This window comes from Carassius gibelio, chromosome A1 (genome assembly GCF_023724105.1).
Source record: "Carassius gibelio isolate Cgi1373 ecotype wild population from Czech Republic chromosome A1, carGib1.2-hapl.c, whole genome shotgun sequence".
Classification (NCBI taxonomy): domain Eukaryota; kingdom Metazoa; phylum Chordata; class Actinopteri; order Cypriniformes; family Cyprinidae; genus Carassius; species Carassius gibelio.
This window is the reverse complement of record NC_068371.1, coordinates 29,373,746-29,394,317: the sequence shown is the minus strand read 5'-3', so window position 1 is coordinate 29,394,317 and position 20,572 is coordinate 29,373,746. Positions and strand designations below refer to the sequence as shown.

Sequence of the window (20,572 nt, the reverse complement as noted above, 5' to 3'; positions counted from 1 at the left end):
CTGCTTCACGGGCTTATTAGTAATCAAATGAAAGGTTGTGGAAAACCCGCGGTAAATCCTTCTTATTCCCAACAACAGAGGGAATCCCCACAAATTCCCTTCCCTGTATCACGCGTTCAAGCTGCTGTGGGGGAAACACGTCTCACGTCGAAAGCGCGTTCACTGACACGAGCCCCTGGACGCGGACACGCGCTACTGTAATCGTTCCTTGGAGCGCAAAATCTCTAGAAAACCATACAAAAGCCATCTACAAGTATATGACTTGTGCTCGATTGTGTTTTGTGTTGCAAGTATTCCAATACCTATGTGAGATTTAGAGGCAGACGTTTTCTTTCTAAATTCTCTTATTCTTTACAGTACAGCTGAAGCAGCGCGTATCGGAGCCTTCATCAGCAGGCAAACATAATGAACATCATTCAGCGGTTGCATGTAGATCCTTAACGCAGTTCCTCACCGTACAAGGCGTTTCGGGTTATCTGGCCTCCCATGACTCAACGCCGGGTCACTGTTTTGCGCTGGCCGCCTTTATTTCTCAAAGGTTGAGAGTGCGATAATTCCACACCGACATAATGCTGGAGGAAAATAGCTCTCGGCCCCCAAAGCGAGATGTAAACAGTCGGACACTCCTCCTGTCTCGGTGCTCATTGACTGAGCGCGCGGACACCAGCGCCACACTGACTCATTTACATAGAGGGCGGAGTCTGAGAGCGCTTCACTGGGTGTCACGCCCCTCAACTACAGGCAGTGTCGCTTCAGATCATTCCGAGACCCACGCAGTCGCAGACCTATCAAATATTCAGGAACTCAAAATAAAATAAAACCCAATAAATTCTATAACATTACTAACCTAAATTACCGTACCCACACACACACAGCGATTGGAACTGGAAGTCCTAGAATAGAAAAATTCCAAGATTATTTATTTATTCTTTAATTATTTAGTTCTTTGGCTTTAAAAAAGTTTAAAACCTCTTTTCCATAAAACAACAAAAAGCCAAGTGAATGTAGGTTTTTGTGGAATAGTAAATGCCAATTCCTTACCGAAACAATCAATAAATCTTGTAAATCAATTAACAAGCCAACCGACAATGCATTATAGAACAGATGAATTATGAGGTCTACTTACAAAATGTAAACTTAGGTATTTTGATATAGGATGAGGATTGCTCCCTTAGCAGAGCCTCTCAGACATTCCTCTATCTCTGAGTGTATTATGTAAGAGAATATGTATCTGGAATTAAAAAGAGAGAGGGACAACCTTGTGATAACCTTAAGCAGCATGCACAAACACAATACACACATAGACAATCAGTCTCAGCAAACTCCTCTGTGACTGCAGGATTGATGGCGTATCTGCAAAGAAACATTCCCACATTGGGATCTGAATCCTAAAGGTCGGCATAATAGGCCTGGGCTGTCTCCCCAGCACTAAAATGAAGGCCGGGGTTCAGCCGCAGTGCTTGTCAAGTCATCCATTATTGCTGTTCCAGCATTGCCTGTCTCTTGGTTCTAATGAGGATAGTATTTTAAAGACACTTTGCCAGCCAATCTCCAATTTTAATGTGCTTCCAGTCATTTCAGGTTTCAGAGTAGGTATATAAAGCAATTACCATAAATCTGTTTACCCAGAGTATATAGTGAGAGTGGTTGAAATCCATTTGCTCTTTGCGGTGGTGCCTCGTATCTACTACTTCCTTTTAATTTCATCATCAGTTTTACAGTAACTGGAGTGCAGAAACCGATGCAGTCACACACACTAATATATATATATATATATATATATATATATATATAATAAATCAACCTGGTGAAAATAATCAACATCATGATCTTTTATTACCAATAAGAACAACCCAAAAACCACTAAATGGCAAACATGCACTGTCATATTTCTCAGAGGAGGTGTTTGTCAGAAGCCTATTCATTTCAAGTTGTCATGTATTGTAAAAGGATATCGATTCATCATTCATAGCATGCTAATGCAAGTCGTATGACAATCTTTTATCCCTGAACACAAATGTAGCAATAGTGCTTGTGAGAGTTTCAGGCATGGGCTCCCACAAATGTGTGCACCATGTGTGAGCGAGAGAGCACCAATCAGCCCATAACCGTGGAGTAAGCGATGATTTCATTTTGATCAAAGTGGTGGTGTTCTTGAACGAAGGCCTGTGGTTTGTTATGGTTCCCTTCAAAATTACAATTGCTAAAAAAGGGGAATGCAAAAAAAAGTAAATATTATTGCTAACGTGATTTTAGTGGATAATATTTTCCACGTAATCAGAGAGGCAATAGTGAGAATGAGTTTAATTGTTTATGTCCTCCCTGCCCTTTTTTAATCATGTCTTATTAACTTGCAACAACGAAACTCTCCAGCTCTTTGTTTATTAACTGACTTACATTTACATCCTTTTATAACATAAATGAAATTATGCCACATCAATTCTGAAGTGTAATGAATTAAACACCCTTTGAACAGTTTTATAGATAATACTGGCTGAAGAAATGTTTCTTGAAATGAATGAGGTTAAAATCTCGGTTAGCAAAACCTGGTCCCATATCAGGGGAGTGACAGTAAGTAGACATAATAGTAATAGGTCATAATTCTTAACGGTCAGAGAAGAAAAGGAAAACAATATTTCAAGAAAGTCATGGCGGGAAGGAATATGCAGCCTTCTCTAGTATAGTGGGGTCTTTAACAGACTAATTAATCATACATTTTCACTATATGTAAAGACGTGACATAAAAAATGATCATAAACATAATTTTCACATGTTTTGTAGTTTGCTAAAACATATTCCACTTTTGGCACTTCCTCTTTTCTTCAAATTGAAAGCTGTAATTCCTCTTGAGATATTATTGTAGGTCAACCATATCCTCCTGACACCAGAAAAGATCATTTTTGTTCACTGTAGTGTTTTTATTAAATACCTGAGAACCACTTGCCGTATACTGCATGTAATACATATTTAATTTATTATACCATACCATATTTCATTAACGAAGCAATGATTTTAATACAGGTGGCAAGAACATCTAATAATTATCATGCATTTTACTAATCATTTATAATTAACTTCTTTAATATGTAATAAAACTCACAAGTCTATTCTCCCTTTGAACTTTGACCCTGAAAACTGAAGTATGTCATGAAATATAGGGATATTTGTTTGTTTATAATAATTAATGTATTATTGTGTGTTTATATTGTATATCTTGCACTTAAGTGGTAAAACTTAAAGGTGCTGTAGGGAACTTTTGTAAAAAAATATTTTTTACATATTTATTAAACCTGTCATTATGTCCTGACAGTGGAATATGAGACAGATAATCTGTGAAAAAAATCAAGCTCCTCTGGCTCCTCCCAGTGGTCCTATTGCCATTTGCAGAAAGTCATGCGCTCCCAGTAAAAAACAACCGATCAGAGCTGCGGTCCGTAACTTTGTTTGTGTTCAAAATGTAGAAAAATGAACATAATAAGCAAGTACACCATGAATCCATTTTCCAAACCGTGTTTTTAGCTTGTCCTGAATCACTAGGGCACACTTATAATAAGTGTTTATATTCAGACTATTTTAGATTGCATCGGGGAAACCGCGGCGGAGTAACCCAGTACCTTTGTGATTCTTCATAGACATAAACAGAGAGAAGTAGCTCCGGCTACAATGTTCTTCCGCAAGACGCAAGCAGTTCTGTTTATTAACCGCTAGAGCGTCAAAAGTTCCCTACTGCAGCTTTAAATGAGACATCGGATGCCCATTTTCCACAAGTTGGTTTGATTCTTTAGGATCTTCACGAAATGTCTGCAACATACTTTGGTTAAAAGTCCTCAATGGTTGTGTAAAAAAATAAAAATGTTACCTCTTTAAAACGGCTCAGTTCACAGCAAACCATTTCAGTGCATGTCTCTTTAAATGATAATGAGCTACAGCTCACCCCACCCCCTCTGTTCCATGGATCATGTGACACAAGGGACATGAAATGCTGCCCTGCAGAGGTTGTCCTATTCAAATAGCTATCTAGAAACTGGCTGCAAATTGAAACAGCTCCCTGGATGACACAATTTCAGGCTCAGACAGCGCATAACAAACTGGTTGCATGAATATTATCTGTAAAATATTTACTTTACATTAAGCTATCTTTTTTATATATATTGCATAATTTTTTACATTTCATACATGTTAATGCTATTATTGTTAGTTATATTCTTTATATATATATATATGTGTGTGTTTGTGTGTGTGTAATGGAACTGTGTTGGTAAAAACATTAGATAGGAAAATGAACAGGCAACAATATCAAATACAGTAAGTATAAAAGAAATATTAAATTAATGTAAACCTTGACAAAAAGGGGTTTCTCTCACTTTTTAATGATTTTCTATTTTATGAAATTTATGATTCTGTCAATATTTTTGTATAACATCTATTAAACTATATAACCTATTTCCTATGTACAGTAATTGTGCTTGTTCCATCTCTCTGCTGTATCTTTCTCTCGCATAATACAATCACTTCAACTTAATTCAAAAATTCATGTCTATTTTCTTTATTAGATATGTGATACGCAGGATAATGTACATCTCCTTTATTATTGCAAAATAAACCCTTAGGGAAGATTACTTTGTCTGGGTTTAATTTCTACTATACATTATCCATTACTTATTTTACCCTTATAGATTGTATTGTGTTTGTTTAATTGGAACTCGGCCTATTGTATGATTTGTATCACAGTCATGCCATATTTCATTCTTCATAATAAATCTGATTACATAAGCACCTTTGTTTGGCCTATATTCCCTGCTGGAACTCCATTTCGCATTTGTCAACAATTGCTGGCGTTTATGTTAACCATACAGGGACTTTTCCTGACATATGTATAAACACTAATCAATCTCACTATTGCTTTGCACGGTCTGACACTGAGTGTTCTTTAGTAGCTGATGCTAAATAAATTAAATATCCAGTTCGGGTGATGTGTTGGCCTTTAAGACTGCATGTGCTTTCATTATGAGCTATTGTGAATTCGAGGGGTTTGTAAGTCTTGAATGATGCGTTTAGTCACGATGCCTCAAGCTGAAAATCTCCTTCTTGTTGTTTGATGGTAGATGAGAAAACTGCAGGCCAGAGCCAAATTTAGCTTGATAATATTGATCAAGGAGAGGCATTGCTGCTAGTAGCATGCCGTGCAAGCTGGTGTGTAACAAGTAAACACTCCCTGTCCCCCCAAAGGTGTAGTGTTGGTGAGTATGTGTGTGTGTGTGCACGCTCTCATTTTTACTGCCATCATCTGCTGTAGAACAGCATCTGCAGAATAGTGGAGGTTTCCACGACAACCAGCGATCACAGTTGCACAGGGCTCAAAGCACACGTCCGCTCAGATAAAGAAAGACACAGTACATTCACATGAAATGTGGAACGTTTGTTATCTGTATGCAGTTATGTACATTTCAAGTAAATACTTATATATTTGAAAATTTAAAAATGAATGTAAATCAGTTTTAATCAGTCATTATGATGAGTCTTCTGAAAAGGCTAGGTAAGTTGATTTAGTTGGTGACCCATATAAAATCATATATATAGCTATTCATATATATATATGAATAGCTCAGATGCAAAAGTCTCTAAGTCCGTGTATGTCCCTGCATGGTTAACATAAATGGCAGATATTGTTGACAGATGTGAAATACAAATGTGAGTTCCAGCAGAGAATATAGGCCAAACAAAGGTGCTTTTGTAGTCCGATTTATTATAAAGAATAAAATATATGGCATGGACTGTGATACCAAGCTGACCAGAGGTAAGTTTGCTGTACAACGATGTATCTTAACCAAATTAAATGAGCTAGCTAGTCACAACTGTTTCCCAAAACTGTAGCAACATAGTTGCACATCCATCATTCGAACCATGTTGGTTATACAATTGTGTTAATATTTAATACACATATAGTATAATAACTTCTGTTAATCAATTCAAGATTGCAATTAATGTAAAATGATCATAGGTCATTTACACAAACTATAAAGCCGTTAATTTTTTTAAAATCATGTTATGTGATTTGACTCCAGTACACACGTGACTCATTCAGTCAGAAGCACTGTTTCTCCAAGCAATGTACTTTCTCAGAGATGCTGTTGCTACTTAAGATTTCATTTTTGTTCCCCTTTGTTTTCCTTTATTAGATGTTCAGTTCCTCACAAATGCCTTCCTATGTCATCCTAAAGTTTTTTTTTACATTTATGCATGCGCACTCTTTCAAAATGGTGCTGACTGTTGACACGCTAAAATGTCTAGAATGTAATGTGTTCATACTCTATATGTTTAAATGGAATGAGAGATTGTAGTGAACATAAGCTACTATGTTCAGTAACACATTAAAGGACCAATTCTAACTGGCATGCATATTACATACTGGCCGTTTGTTAGTGCTAATAAAGCACATATTAATGCTTTATTCTCGCTTAATCCTACTTTTAACATCTACCTTACTAATTTTTAATTAGCAGCAAATTAGGAGTTTATTCAGGCAAAAGCCATACTTAATAGTTAGTTAATTGGACCTTAAAATTGGTAAGTTGGTAGCCCAAGTTAGATCAGAGAATACCATGGTATTCCCATCATGTATTGCCATGATACTAAAAAAAATATTTTTTTTTTGTATAAACCATATCATAGAAAATGGTGGAGGTGAAGTAAATCCAAACTATAGCAAGAGTAGAAAAGATTACACTTTCTGTTCTACTTAGTCACTGCAGAAACTAAATATGGAGGCATCTACAGAGGGAAGCCGAGGAGGGTCTCATAAAGTGACACTCATAAAGTCTCTAAACAAAAAGACCATTCAAATATAGATCTCTTGTACAGCAGCATACCATGTGCAAAATATTACAAAGAAACATTAGATGCTCACATTATTACAGACATGTGCAGGGAGAGAGAAATAAACAGCTCAATACTGGAGCTCCGCTTGCAAAAATGACTGTGGTGAAACCATGGTATCAAATGTTAATAAAAATCAGATGAATGATTACCATATTCACATTTTATTTGCATACCATGGTAGTAACCTAATGCATATGTAAAAAACAAAGTATGTCTCTTCTTTTAATTTAGGAATTAAATATTTGAAAAGTTGGTTTTCAATGTTTTTGTTTAAAGCATTTTTTTTCTAATTCACCTGTAATAAAAGATCTGAGGAAAATAGACTGAGCTCATTCAATAATTTGCGAGCTTCCTGTTGAATGCCCCTGTATTAAACTGTCTTAAGAGTGTTTATTAATTTTATACATAATGTTCCCTTGTTTTAGAGTACGTTCTGGGTGGAGGGTTGGACTCATTGGATTTAATAAAAGAGAAAAGAGTTGTGAGCTGTCAGCGAACCAATGGGAAGAGATGAAAGTCGAGCGGTAATAGGATCTGTCATTGAGGTTTAATAATAAAGGCACACATGCACACAGATTGAGCAGGATTATATTGAAAAGAAACCTTATAGCTGGTTGTATGAAACCTAAGAGTAAGATATTTTGGAGAATGAGGATCAGTTTTATTAAAGCTGAAGCATAGTTTATTGCCATAATAAATACTTGATAAGATTGTTGGATGGACAAACAGATGGACTTAAAGATAAATAGATGTTTTTGTTTTTTTTGTGGTCATTATCTCTGGCCCTTTTTCCTGTTTTCCATATAGTATTACTTGCAGAAATCATGTGTATCATGGAAATGAAGGATCAGATCATTACAAGCAGTTTATTATTGATTATTCCAGTGTTAATCCACTCCAGATGTTCCATATTTTCCTACAGTGCGTTGACATGAATTTGATTCTGCATCAGTCATGGGCTGTGTTGATGATTACAGTTTTTGGAATGGTCTACCAGGACTGGACCGGATAAGATAAAATGTTCAGATATAGGCTTTTATGTAGCAGTCTAGCATCGTTTTTGATTACTATACTGCAACACAAAATCACGCAGAGCTTTCACTTTGAGTTTTATAGCAGCAGTTAGTGTGACCTTTTCTCGCATCTAACCACACGGATGTTATATCAGCTTACTGGGCTGCACATGTTTCAGACTTTTAGTAAAGGGTTTTTGGCTTGAGCACAGGGCACAGTTTCAGCCTGAGATCAGTGGTGAAAGGTAGCAGTGTGCGTAACGGCAATACATGCAAAGCCACTGAAGAGTTTGGTGGTTTTTTACACTTTTTTTGTTTGTCTTTTATCCTCACTAAGGATGCATTTATTTGATAAAATATGTGTTAAAACAGTAATATTACAAACTATTATTGCAATTTAAAATAGCTGTTTTTTTTTTATATATATTTGATGCAAAGCTGAATTTTCAGCATCATTACTCCAGTCTTCAGTGTCACATGATCCTTCAGAAATCATTCTAAAATGCTGATTTGGAGTTCAAGAAACATTTATCATGATCAATTTTACTAGTGGTGCTGCTTTAAAACTCTCTGGCTGCATGTACTCTCTTTGAGTGGTGGACATATATCGGACTGTGTGTCAGTGCTGAAGTCACAAGTATTAGCTCTGATACACTCTGTGGTCTCAGGATTACATTTGGGCCAATCCATCACTGAAATCTGGCTGCACACCACGGTGGAAGAAGCTCAACAGTCAAACTTACACACCACAACAGATTTGATCTCAAACCCCAGATTCCCTCAAGACACTGTGCATACAGGAAAACTGTTACATATTTGAAAATCTGCTCCGGGTCTGCCAAATGCTGCTATTATAACTCAGTGTTGACTAAGTTGGTCACAGTTCTGGCTTGGAGAGCCTGATATTACATAGTGTTTAAGGTGAGTGTTCTTACTCTGAGTCGTTGGAAGGACACAGAGGAGATTCTCTTTTTCAAAAAAAGCCAAGCAGGTTTTCTGAGGACAGAGAACATCCACAAAAGATACAAAACCAATTTGGTTTATTTTTCTGTTTGAGTTTACTTGTTGTGAAATGTTTGTGTTTGGTTATAGTTTTGAGAGCCTAATGTTTCCATGTATGTCTGCCTTGTGTCTGGAAGCCCCGCCCACTGTGAGAACTCATTGGTCCAATTGGTCATTGGAGAGCAGCTCGAAATGACTTGAGGGTGGTAAATGTTGACAGATTTATTTATTTATTTATTGGATTCTACAATTCTGACAGGACTGTTTGTGTGACTGTATATGCAGTATGTTCATGAGTGATTGTGTTGACACCTGCCCATGCCTGTGCTAAATGTGTCAGAAATCACATTCTTCTCCGCTCTGAGAAAATTCTTTACTCTAGTACTCCAAGTCTTCTGTTCACACTTAAGGGGGCATTCACATTTCATTAAACAGCAGGACCTGTAGCAATTGCATACATGACTAACATCAGTAAACCTAATATATAGCGATAAATCTCTTTTACAGAGGGGAATCTAGAATCTAACAGCGTTTGCCTGGGAGACCCTTTGGAGTGCTGTAGGAACTGAAGCAGACACCTCCAGGGGAGGTGATGAGCTGACAGTAGGAGTCACCTGTAGGGCTCCAGGATCAGATTGCAGGCAGTGCTGGTAATTGCAGGCGATGAAGGACAAGACGAATCCTGACGGGTGAAGAGTTGACCTCTAGTTGAGCTCCGCTGCAGGAGGACTTTAAGGACAGAAGGTAAAAGATTTAAAGGGGACATAATCATGGAAAACCAGACTTTTTTTTTTTTCTGCACACATGTGAAGTGATAATTTGTGGAGCATAGTGGTTGTGGAACCTGAAAGTCAAAGCCATTTTCTGTCTCCCTCGTGTACCTACAGATGGCAAGCAGGATAAAAGCTCTGCAAATAAAAATGTAATCCCATCCTCACATGGGTCGACACTCGATCGGCAGATTATCCTATCAGTGAGAGAGAAAGAGCGGACAGGGAGAGGAAACGGGTAGTGTAAATGGTAAAGGGGAGGCAGGAATCATTTTATAAAGAGAATATTATTATATTAATAATAATAATGCATTAAGAAATATATATATATATATATATATATATATATATATATATATATATATATATATATATATATATATGACCCTGGACCACAAAACCAGTCTTAAAAAAAAAATGCCTCTAGTTCTAAAATCTCTATTATTAAAATATCACAATGCATGGGCCAGTGCTCTGATTGTGTAATACTGCAGGACCTGAGCACACTAGCCCGAATGCTTGTATTTTTATCAGCTTATGCAGTACTGAGCGATGTGTCAACACGGCATCTATAGGTCAAAACACACAAGCACACATGCCGAGGCCCACGCAGTGCAGTCTAGGCCCGAGAGCCAGGATGTGGAGGTGGATAAAGACAGAGATGAGGAGGAAAAGAGAGAATGCTGGTTCTTTGGATAATGTCCCACAATACGGGAAATATATTACCAAAGGCTCAAAATATGGTAGGTTTTCTATTCTACAATATATAGATCCAAAAAAAAAAAATAGGGCCCCTGTCGCCAAAAAACACTCACACAATAAACAATACAGTGCTGTTTATCTGAATAAAACATTTACAATTAAATATGAATTGCTTGGGAATTTTCATGCGTAAGTTAAAGAAAAAATAGGCTTGAAACTTTTTCTTTTTCAATAAATGGTCGGTGAAACAAAAGTGCAAAAAATGAGTTAATAATAATAATAACACACCGACATATATATTTAATTTAATGAATTAGATGTGAATTTAATTCATTAGATGTGATTTCAGTTTGAGGTGTTGGAGAATAAGCTTTGTGAAATATGTTTGTGTACCATATACATAGAAAATTCCACATTTGTTTTGAAAAAAAAGAAATGTAAAACTGACACGCAAAACCTTTGAATCAAAACATATAAATATTTGGTTATATAGAAGAGAACTCAATCATTTAGATGGCATTGGGTCTGACTGTGGACACAGTGTAATATATCGCACCGAAACTGTGATTTATCGTGTCGTTAGTTTCAACGACCGGTGTTTGTTGTGCGGCCTTTTTTGAACATTATTTGTGTAAATATGCATGAAAAGAAACAGTTCCAAATCTGACATAGTGATTTTCTTTGCAGGAAAGTCAGTGTGCTCTAAGAGTAAAAAAGTTTCTGCATCTGGTTGTTGGTTGGTTTGGACTCCACCTGTGACGTGGAGGGGGAAACCCCAACAGGGAGTCTCAGCAGGGGGCCGAACGCCTGACTGATCATGCATGGCTGATAAAGCTCTGAAATGCATTAAAACATGGACAAATCCCCCAACTAAACTTACAGAGAATCCCTTTCAACTCTAAAGAAAAACTTGGCAAGAACCCCTCAATAATAAGCAAGCTCCAAGTCTGGCATTACTTAACTATGAAAATACACATCCAGTGCGATTTAAAGGTATAGTTCATCCAAAAAATGAAAATTCAGCCATCATTTACTCACTTTCATGCCGTTCCACAACATTTTCCCAATAAATTATGATTGTTTGTTATTTCTGAATGTTCTCTGAATGTTCAAAATGTCCATGTTTTTCATGGTTGTGCGAAGGATAAGGGAACATTCAGTTTTATCATTTTCTTAACGCAATTGGAATGTTTTTTTTATGTTCTCTGAACATTCTGAAACAAGTGGTAACATTAAAAAAGGTCTAACTAAAATGTTTTCAGGAACAAAGCTTTCCATGAACAATGTATACATTTAGATAATATTTTTTAACTATCCTTTTGAGAATGTTATTAATAAAAGACCAGACAACTGAATGAACATTATATTAAGGCTTGAGGAAGAATGTTTATTCATAAATTATAGATAACCTTGCCAGAACCTTCAGACAAAGTTTCGTCCACACCAATGCATGATAGAGTTGTGTTTATTATAAATGCGCCACAGTTCTGTCATCTGCCACTTTAAATGGTAGAGCTCTTTAAAGTTCCGAATGGCTATCTTAGGCTTTTTTTTTTTTCATCATTTATCAGCTGGAGAAATATTCTGCAAGTTATTCCAATGATATTATTCATCTTTGGGTTTAGCTGTGGTGTGGACTCACACTGTATACTTATCTTTATAGTTCTCGTGCTTGATGCAAACATCTCTTTATTGTAAAAGAATAGAGATAGGCTGATTTCTGTAAATGCTGTGCAATGTGCTAGCAAGACTAGTGACATTTGTTAAAAGAGAAAAGCTCATACTCAAACTACATTTTTCGATAAATCTTCCTTTGCTTATGATAAATGAGTCAATTGTGTTGTGTTGGCATACAGAGCGCTTCTTTACGAGCAGACAAAGCTACTTTTTGGCTCCTGAAAGAGTTTGTTTGCCAGGTTCCTCAGTCGAGTCAGTTCCCACCGTTACTCATAACCATGGCTTCACAAAAATAAACTCATGTATCATCGGTCTGGACCCAGGCTCAAAGGAAAGAACAATTAATGTTCTGTCTCTGTATATCTAATTATAGATTTCAAAGCCCAAATTTAGTAAAAGGTCCTGCAAATACTGGACTGGGGACCGGGGAAGATGTTTCACCTTTGGAGCTACCATTTGTTGTTCCAACTGATCTGATATATATGTGTGTGTGTGTGTGTGTGTGTGTGTGTGCCATTTTCTTTTTTTAACAACTTAATTAGAAAACTCACCATCTATATTCTCACTAAAATAATTTTGCAGAACAATATTCATTTTAAGTGTTCTTCTTGTGGAAGGGGAACTGGCGATCCACAAGGGTCAGTATGCAAAATATGAGTCCAATGTATTCTTATTATATAAAGTCAACAGGTTTTTCTAATTGTGTTTCCAGAGGAAAATGACTTGCTACAATTATATCCCAAAACCCACATAAAAAAGCATTACTTTTTGAATCACCTCACCTGTGACTTTTAGGAACACGGTACACATTGATGCTAGATATTTTGTAAAATGAGGACAACAAATGCTCATATTTTTTTTTTTTATCTTATTCTAAAATACCCGGAACTGAAACTAAATATTTATCCTTCCCAATAAAGTCATTAGGCTTCATAAATTCAATTTCAGACCGTAAAGACTATTTAGCTTAGTCACTGGGCACAACTTGGTTTAAAACAATATGCACTTTGAAAACTGCTATACAAATAAACTGACCATATTTGACTGTTGGTAAAATAAATACAGGACTATTGTACTGTTTCCAAAAGCAGCAGATGGTAGTTCCGTTTTTTTTTTTTTTTTTTATGGGAACATCAGATATCTTTAACTGACATGGTCACATGACAAGATTGTGTTTTTGGAGGGTGTTTTTCTTTTACACAACTAAGATCTGTTTAACTGACAAGCTGATAAAGCCATGATAGCACCACACCCATAATAATCACAAAGTATACTCAAAGAGACACGTCTAACATGTTGTGTGTGTGTGTGTGTGTGTGTGCGCCGCATGTGTGTATATGTATGTTTCAGTTATGTGGTATGCAATGCAGTACTTTTCATCTTAAGACATCACAAAGAATCAATCAATAATCTGTCAAAGAAAAAAATCGCACATATTCACACTTCTATGCACAGATATAAGCTGGACAAATATAGTGTAGTCCTGTGCAGCCACACCTTCTGCTTATAATACACAAATGTAAGGTCTGGTCCACAACTAAGCTTGTTCTGTCCACAAACTTGTTTTTTTGGCTGACATATAAAGTGACTAAACACAATTTGTTTCATGTGCAAGCTTATCTGATGATAGATTTTAGCACAATATAAGAGGCCAGTGTGGACAAATGAATGAAAACAATTGTACAGTGTTATTATTGTTACCGTTGTATTTTAAATAATCCAAACAAAGAAATGTTGATGATATAAATACTAGATGAACTGATAATAGATGGAATAAAATATAAATATTACAAGACAAACTTAAGGTAAACCTTTAAGTAAACTTAAAAACAAATGAAAAAAATAAAATAAAATGGCAGCTATAACTGAAACGAAATAAGTTTTAGTACTAAAATAAAATAAAACAAACAAACAAAAATTAAAAATATAAAATAAAACATAATTCAAAATTTGTATGAATAGTATAATAGTATATAAATAATACTAAATTATGACTATAGTGGTGTGACTTTATAACTGTAAAATGTGTATTGACTTGCATTTAAACAATGCTGTCCATCCAAAATGCTTTTACACTGATTGCAAATTTCCATATGATTTCCACAGAACTTTGCTATGCTGTTGTTTCATGAGTATGGCCTGTACAACACAGGCACCTTGTAAACACAAACATGGACTGTTGGTGTGTCATCTGAGACTCTCATGAAGCACTTCAGGACTAACTGCAGTAATTGTCACAAGACATATGTCCTGACTCACCAGTGCAACTCTGTTTACCTAATATCAGACGAAAAGGCTTAATCAGATGACTGATTCTGTTTGGAGGCTCTTTTTTAACACTTGTTTGTGTCTTTCAGAGTACCACAGTGACCTCAGAGCTTTTATATCACTAGCTATGAGAAACAGAGGTCTATTTGAGGTCTCATTCTGTGAGGTAATGGCAAGAGCATAATTGAATAATTGCATAAAACACCTTTAAGGACAGAAATATACAATAAAACCTTAGTGGGCAACTACTGCACAATGTGTACATAGTGAATATTTAACCTCCACAACAATTTCTGAGACTTGCTTTTATTGATGTGGAATTTAAAGTTTTTTATTTATTTATTTTTATTTGGCACACAATTCTGTATTTTTCAATTCTAATTTTCTACACGTGTCTACTTTAAAATTTCAAAAGTTTCTTTGTAACCGTTTGTGAAATTTACTAGCCATTTCTGAAAGACAATTATTTTTTGTAGTGTATGTTTAAAATGAATTCACCAACAATTTGAACCAATTTTAATAACTGATGTAATAACATATTTGAGATGTAGTACCTAAACAAACCTCTTTTGGGAGCACTTGAGGGTGTTGCGACGCTATGACTTCTTGTATTAAATGCAAAATTATGAGTCTATATTTTTCTTTAGCACATATTTATCAGTTAGCAGATACCGTAGATTTGTTGTAGTCTGTGAATTGTGAAAAAAAATAATAAGATAAACTGGTAACAATTTACTTAGGATTTTTTACTTCAGCTAAACTGTACCGTTGCCAATAATTACCAAAACTACAAGATTCAACTTTGAGTGCCATATATCAAATATGAGAAATCACAGTGAGTCAGGGATACATCCCAGCATTCGAGTCTCCGTTTCAACACTCGTATGTGGTGTCTACAACATTACAGAATCACTAAAGAAACATTATTTCTGTAATAAGAAGAGGGTCAAGCTGTGATTAGTTGAAATTTCCCTGCTTATAATTTAAGGCAACCTGAATGAGGGCAGGCTGGTGGAGTCAAAGTCAGGTTAGCCATGTGTGTTGCAAGATTTCAACTCATGAACTTAGTGGAAATGTTAAATGTTCCCATCAACGGCCTTGGGCTCCACAATCAGGTCTGCTGATTAATAGTCCTGAGCTGCCAATAGATCTGTGGGCTGTTTTCTTTTGGAAGAAAAACACCTTGGTCTTAGATGATAATTTTTTATTTGAGAATACCTGCTAAGTTATACTGTAACTAAACAACTTGGGCCATATACACAAAGACAGAGCCATTGAACATGCACAAAAAATAGGTTCATCCTTCATTAATGGTGCTTGCTCAGGCATGCATCACAATTAGCATACAGCCAAGGCTGGTGAAGTTAGGATAGAATAGAACATTAGAAAAGAGTACATATAATGTTCAGAGAACATTCAAAAGGAACACTGACAAATTATAGAATGGAAGGTTCCCTAGAAGAAACAAGAAATGTAATAATAAATAAATAAATAACTACATGTTTCAGCATTCAGAAATAAGATTTTTATTACGTTAGCAAAACATTCTTCATTCAGTGCTATTGCTCATACTTCATGGATTTGAATGACATTTAAATCTACATTTATGAATTAGAACTCAAATTGTTTGGCTTCTGGAGAGATTATTTATTACTTTAGTCATAAGATTGAGGCTATGCAAGGCAGATTATGATACAGTTGAAAAAAATAAAAAATAAACAAAATTCCTCAAAAACTCTCCCTAGCAGAGCAGAATCAAGTTTAGTATGGGAATCTTTTCACTCACATTTTGTTATTTTTCTTTCTTTCTTTCTTTCTTTCTTTCTTTCTTTCTTTCTTTCCTTCTTTCTTTCTTTCTTTCTTTCTACTTGATTTTTTATAATCCATTAAATGAGAGTCAGTCAGGTCCAATGTAGTTTGGAGCCCAACATTTTTCAAAATAATTTATTTTGTGTTCCACAAAAGGAAGAAACTCATGGATGTTTGGAATGATGTGAGTGTGAGAAATGACGACAGAAATATTCCTTTGACATCATCAGTATTAAACCACGCTTTCAGATTTCAGATCAGTTAAATTGCCTTGCAGAGGAGTTCATTTCACATATCAGGCAATTCTGCACACCTTTTCAATGCTTAATAAACCTCAAAAAGCCTTTGAGCTATTAACAACTCTCTGTGAGTCTGAACTTTTTAACTTGTCTGAGGCATATCAGGCAGCTGTCAGAAATGAGCCGTGAGCCATTATTATTCATTCAGTTCACAGCAGATTACTGTTTTCTTTTTTTTTGGTCTCGCCGTGTTAAAAAGTGACTTCAAATGTACTGGAACTAAACTGTTGTTCCTAAAGGAAAACTTCATCTATCTGTGAATATCATTACAATTTATATATAAAATGTTGGTTTGTGTCTTTATGTGAGTGTGTGTGTCCTCTATTCAAATGTGTGTGGGCTTGTACAGCATGTAAAAAAAAAAAAAAAACACCAATCTGTAACTGTATCTGTATCTCCCTGATGGCCTCCTTCTGCCTTGCAAGCTTTGATTTGAATCATATGATTATGGATGCAACGTGCAACTGAGGGAGTTTTGCCAGCTTGAGTGGAGCAGATACAGAAACCAAGTGAGCAGCAAAATGTATGAAATATATATAAATAAATTATATATATATATGTTTTACCCCCACACTTGAAAACTACAGAGCTATGATCATAAAACCAAGCATTTAAATAAAACTTAACCAAGATATATTACTGGAAGATCTAGAGAGATATTTTTTAATTGTAGACAAATTAATTCAACCCATTTCAACTGCATTGTTTTAAGTAATATGAGACCAATTTTTGTTTTTAAGCCAGTTCATTATAATTTAAGCTGACATTATTGTGTAGAGCCAATTTGATTCTAATTATAAATTTAAGGCGGCTGAACTTAAGTTTTTAAGTGGAAGTAGGTGCATCCAGGCAATCCATGAACACAGAGACATCAACACATCTGCATACACATCACAAAATCACAAATCTTCCCTCGTCCTACAAAGCTCACATTTTCTGGACTGGTTACTGTGCTCCTGTTCTCACTTCCCCTCTCTTCGTAAAAGCCATGAATCATCTCATATCTCACTGTTGTGAGCTTCTGCAGAGATGCTTCATATGCAGACACACATTTACATCAAATTCATATTAAGCGCAACATGTTGCGGTGAGTCATTTGGCCAGAAATAGAGTCTTGGTGTCAGTGGGGCTAAACGCTATGGAAATGAAACATTTTATCCAGATCATTTATGGTGAGAAACAAACAGGCTTGAAATGTGTCATCTCTTCTTTAGAGAGAAGGAAATGTGTTACTGAAGTTAAATTTGACTTCAGTGGAGTGGAAGGAGAAGGATGCGGGGACAGTTCAGTGTCATTACCGTACAAAATTAAGGATCGCACATCATCGCAGGTTTCTTTTCAAAGTAACTATAGGGTTCTAATGCATGCATTTCTGATGCAAAACAAAGGGCACGAAGATACTCATGGACGTGTATACAAACCTAACCTTCAATCGCCATGGTAACGGTTTACATGCTATCCTCTGTTGTCAAGGAGATCTCGTCTGACAGGATAATGGGTTCCACTGTCCCTTCTGCCTCTTGTTTTAGTTCACCACAAGAGCAGACGCATGTAAACATGCAATCAGGAAATTTGTCAGCAAATGGCCTCACTATTAGCTACTTTATCAGTTTAATAATGTGTGTGTTTCCTGATAAATACCTAAAAAGTGTAGCGTATTCTAGCATATTCTGTGTGCAAATAACCTCTGAATAAAACAAACAAACATTTTCTTTGGAAAGTAATTAGAAGAGAAAGCCTGGCTATGTGCTCTCTGTTTTCTATCAATTATAAATCATTTGTTTCACCCTGTGATTAGTGTTGCTGGCCCTTCGATGCCCATGATGAATGCGGTGAAGTGCCTTGTCAAAGCCACACATAATTAAAGCCCCCTTTAGCACATCTTTATTTGAATATAATGGCTTTTTTAGTTAATGAGAAGCGCAATCATATCTCCACTGGAGTAATCTTCATAATCAGACGCTCTGTTATGCATGAATCAGAAGAGCTCTGAAACAGAACAGAATCTCAAAAATTACCTCCATCGCTGCAAACCTCCCACGCAGCAGCACTAGGAGTTGGAGAGGAGTTCAGGCGAGGCTTACATAAAATAATGTTTCTGAAGTATGCTCCGTCAGATAAAGTGAGACCATTAAACTTTTAACCAGGTGAACCGGCCTAGATGAACTTCCAGCATGGACAGCAAAACTGGGTCACCGCAATAGTTTTGACTTTTGAATTGGTCTCAGAATTTATAACTTGCGTCACACTGTACAGTGCAACGATCATACACATAGCACAGTGTGTATTTACATCAGTAAATGCTGAGTAATATCAATGAACATGATGTCCTGAGTGTTTAATTGTTTGCAGAGCTGCTCATAATTGTGCATTGTTATTATTATGTAATAATATGTAATAATTAATCACAGTATTGGGTATTTGATGAGTAACATGGTAAACAAAGTAAAGTTTCACTATTTGTTTTCAATGCTTAAAAAGCTGATGAATGTGGCACAAGTATAATTACCTTTGGCCTGTCAAGTACAAATATTGATCTCCGGTTCAGAGCGTTTAACTTTAGAATAGATAGAAAAAAGAAAATCTCTCTCATAAAAAATCTTGAGCTGATTACTCTGATTTGGAACATGTTATTTTGCCTCAACTAGTAGACCATGATAAAGACAGTTAGCCAATACAGCTAACCTGGACCAGCTAAAAACCATATTGCAAAATATAGCTACAAGTTTAAGTTGGAGTAGGGAACGATACATATGCAATATACTACATTTATGCATTCGACAGACTTTTTTTCAGTGATTTCTTTTCTTGCATTCCCGAGGATTAAACCCATGACCTTGGAGTTGCGAGCGCCATGCTCTACTGTTTACAACAGAAAGACTCGAATCAAATAAAATCAAATAAACTACTAACCTTTATGTGAGTTTGGAAGTCTTTGAAATCTGTTCTGCTGTCCCCTGTGCAGTGCTCTGATTCCGGACACACTGTTGCCCATGACTGCTGCTGATGCTGCTGATCTCCAGATGTTGCACGAGCGTCAGGCACTATAACTCACTCTTGCCTCTCTTGATCTGTTGTTGATATTATGTCCGTGACAAGTCGGGTGTGAACCGGCTACAGATCCACAAGTTTTTCTCTGCTCGATGAACTGTCATTGAAAAACACCAGCTGCCCAAATGCGCCTAAGCTGCAGGTGGGAAGACGCGCGTTTGCGTTTTGGGAAAACGCACAAAAAAAGAAGAAGAAAAAAAAAAAAAGAGGCACCGAGGGGGGTTTGCAATGAACGAAATCTGAATAAACCGGAAATTTTAAGTAGGTCAGCTCAAAAACGATTTGATTTGCTAAATTTCTTCCCTCGGATATATGTTTTGTTATCCTGCTTTGGTGAGTTTTTTGACGCACGCCGTTGTCGGGGGTTTAACGCGCATCTGTCGCGCATGCATCTACTTTAGATTAGATCAAATATACTGGCTCAACTATCAGCATAATGTGTCCTCATAACTATATAGTCCACTCACTTTTACAGTTTGGATTCTACGGGATGCTTTCGTTTAGAGAAGCAAACCAATCAAAACTTCTGAATATTTGCGGCAAGATCAGACTTCAAAAGCTCAGGTGCCAACTCACGAACTGATGACAATGTCTTATTTTTATCAGCGTCAGTGACTCAATATCACTTCAGGAAAATACGAACATAACAGCCAAAACACGTCTTAACAGTCACTCTAAGTTACATTTTTCAGTGTTGTCATTTTTTAAGCTAGGCATTTGAGTTAAGTCTGTATGGAATATGTCTAAAATTAGAAACAAATGATCAATATTAATGTTATATCGGCTAGTTTAAGTCAAATTTAATTTATTATTTAATTAATTAATTTACTTACATACTTATTTATATAGCCTAGCATCTATTCCAAGCTTTTGTAATGTTTTATTGTAGTCATACTTAAAAGCTATTTGAATAAAATTTATATTATGTTTAATTTTCAACTCCACTATTTTAGAAAATGCGAACACATTTAGGCTAGCCACAATCTAAGTGACTCAACAGGTCTTTAGGAACTTCCACACCTCTCATTGCGTCATCTGACGTCATTCAGCATGGCTAGGGGCAGTGAAGTGTAATTATGAAATGATTAATAATAACATTGCC

The 20,572-nt window shown here is 36.0% G+C and overlaps 1 protein-coding gene across 2 annotated transcripts in view; it reads right to left on the bottom strand.

The window, feature by feature from the left end:
• The window catches only part of LOC128017754 (E3 ubiquitin-protein ligase NEURL1), a 47,681-nt gene extending 28,019 nt beyond the window's left edge, over nt 1–19,662 (bottom strand). The window contains exon 1 of one of the 2 annotated variants that reach the window (XM_052603248.1): nt 19,333–19,662. In XM_052603248.1, the coding sequence (XP_052459208.1) occupies nt 19,333–19,414 (82 nt within the window). In that variant the 5' untranslated portion in view covers nt 19,415–19,662. Of the gene's footprint in view, nt 1–454; nt 664–19,332 lie in introns of those variants that run through there. The other variant, XM_052603257.1, reaches the window with a different exon arrangement.
• Between the last annotated feature and the right edge of the window lie 910 nt (nt 19,663–20,572).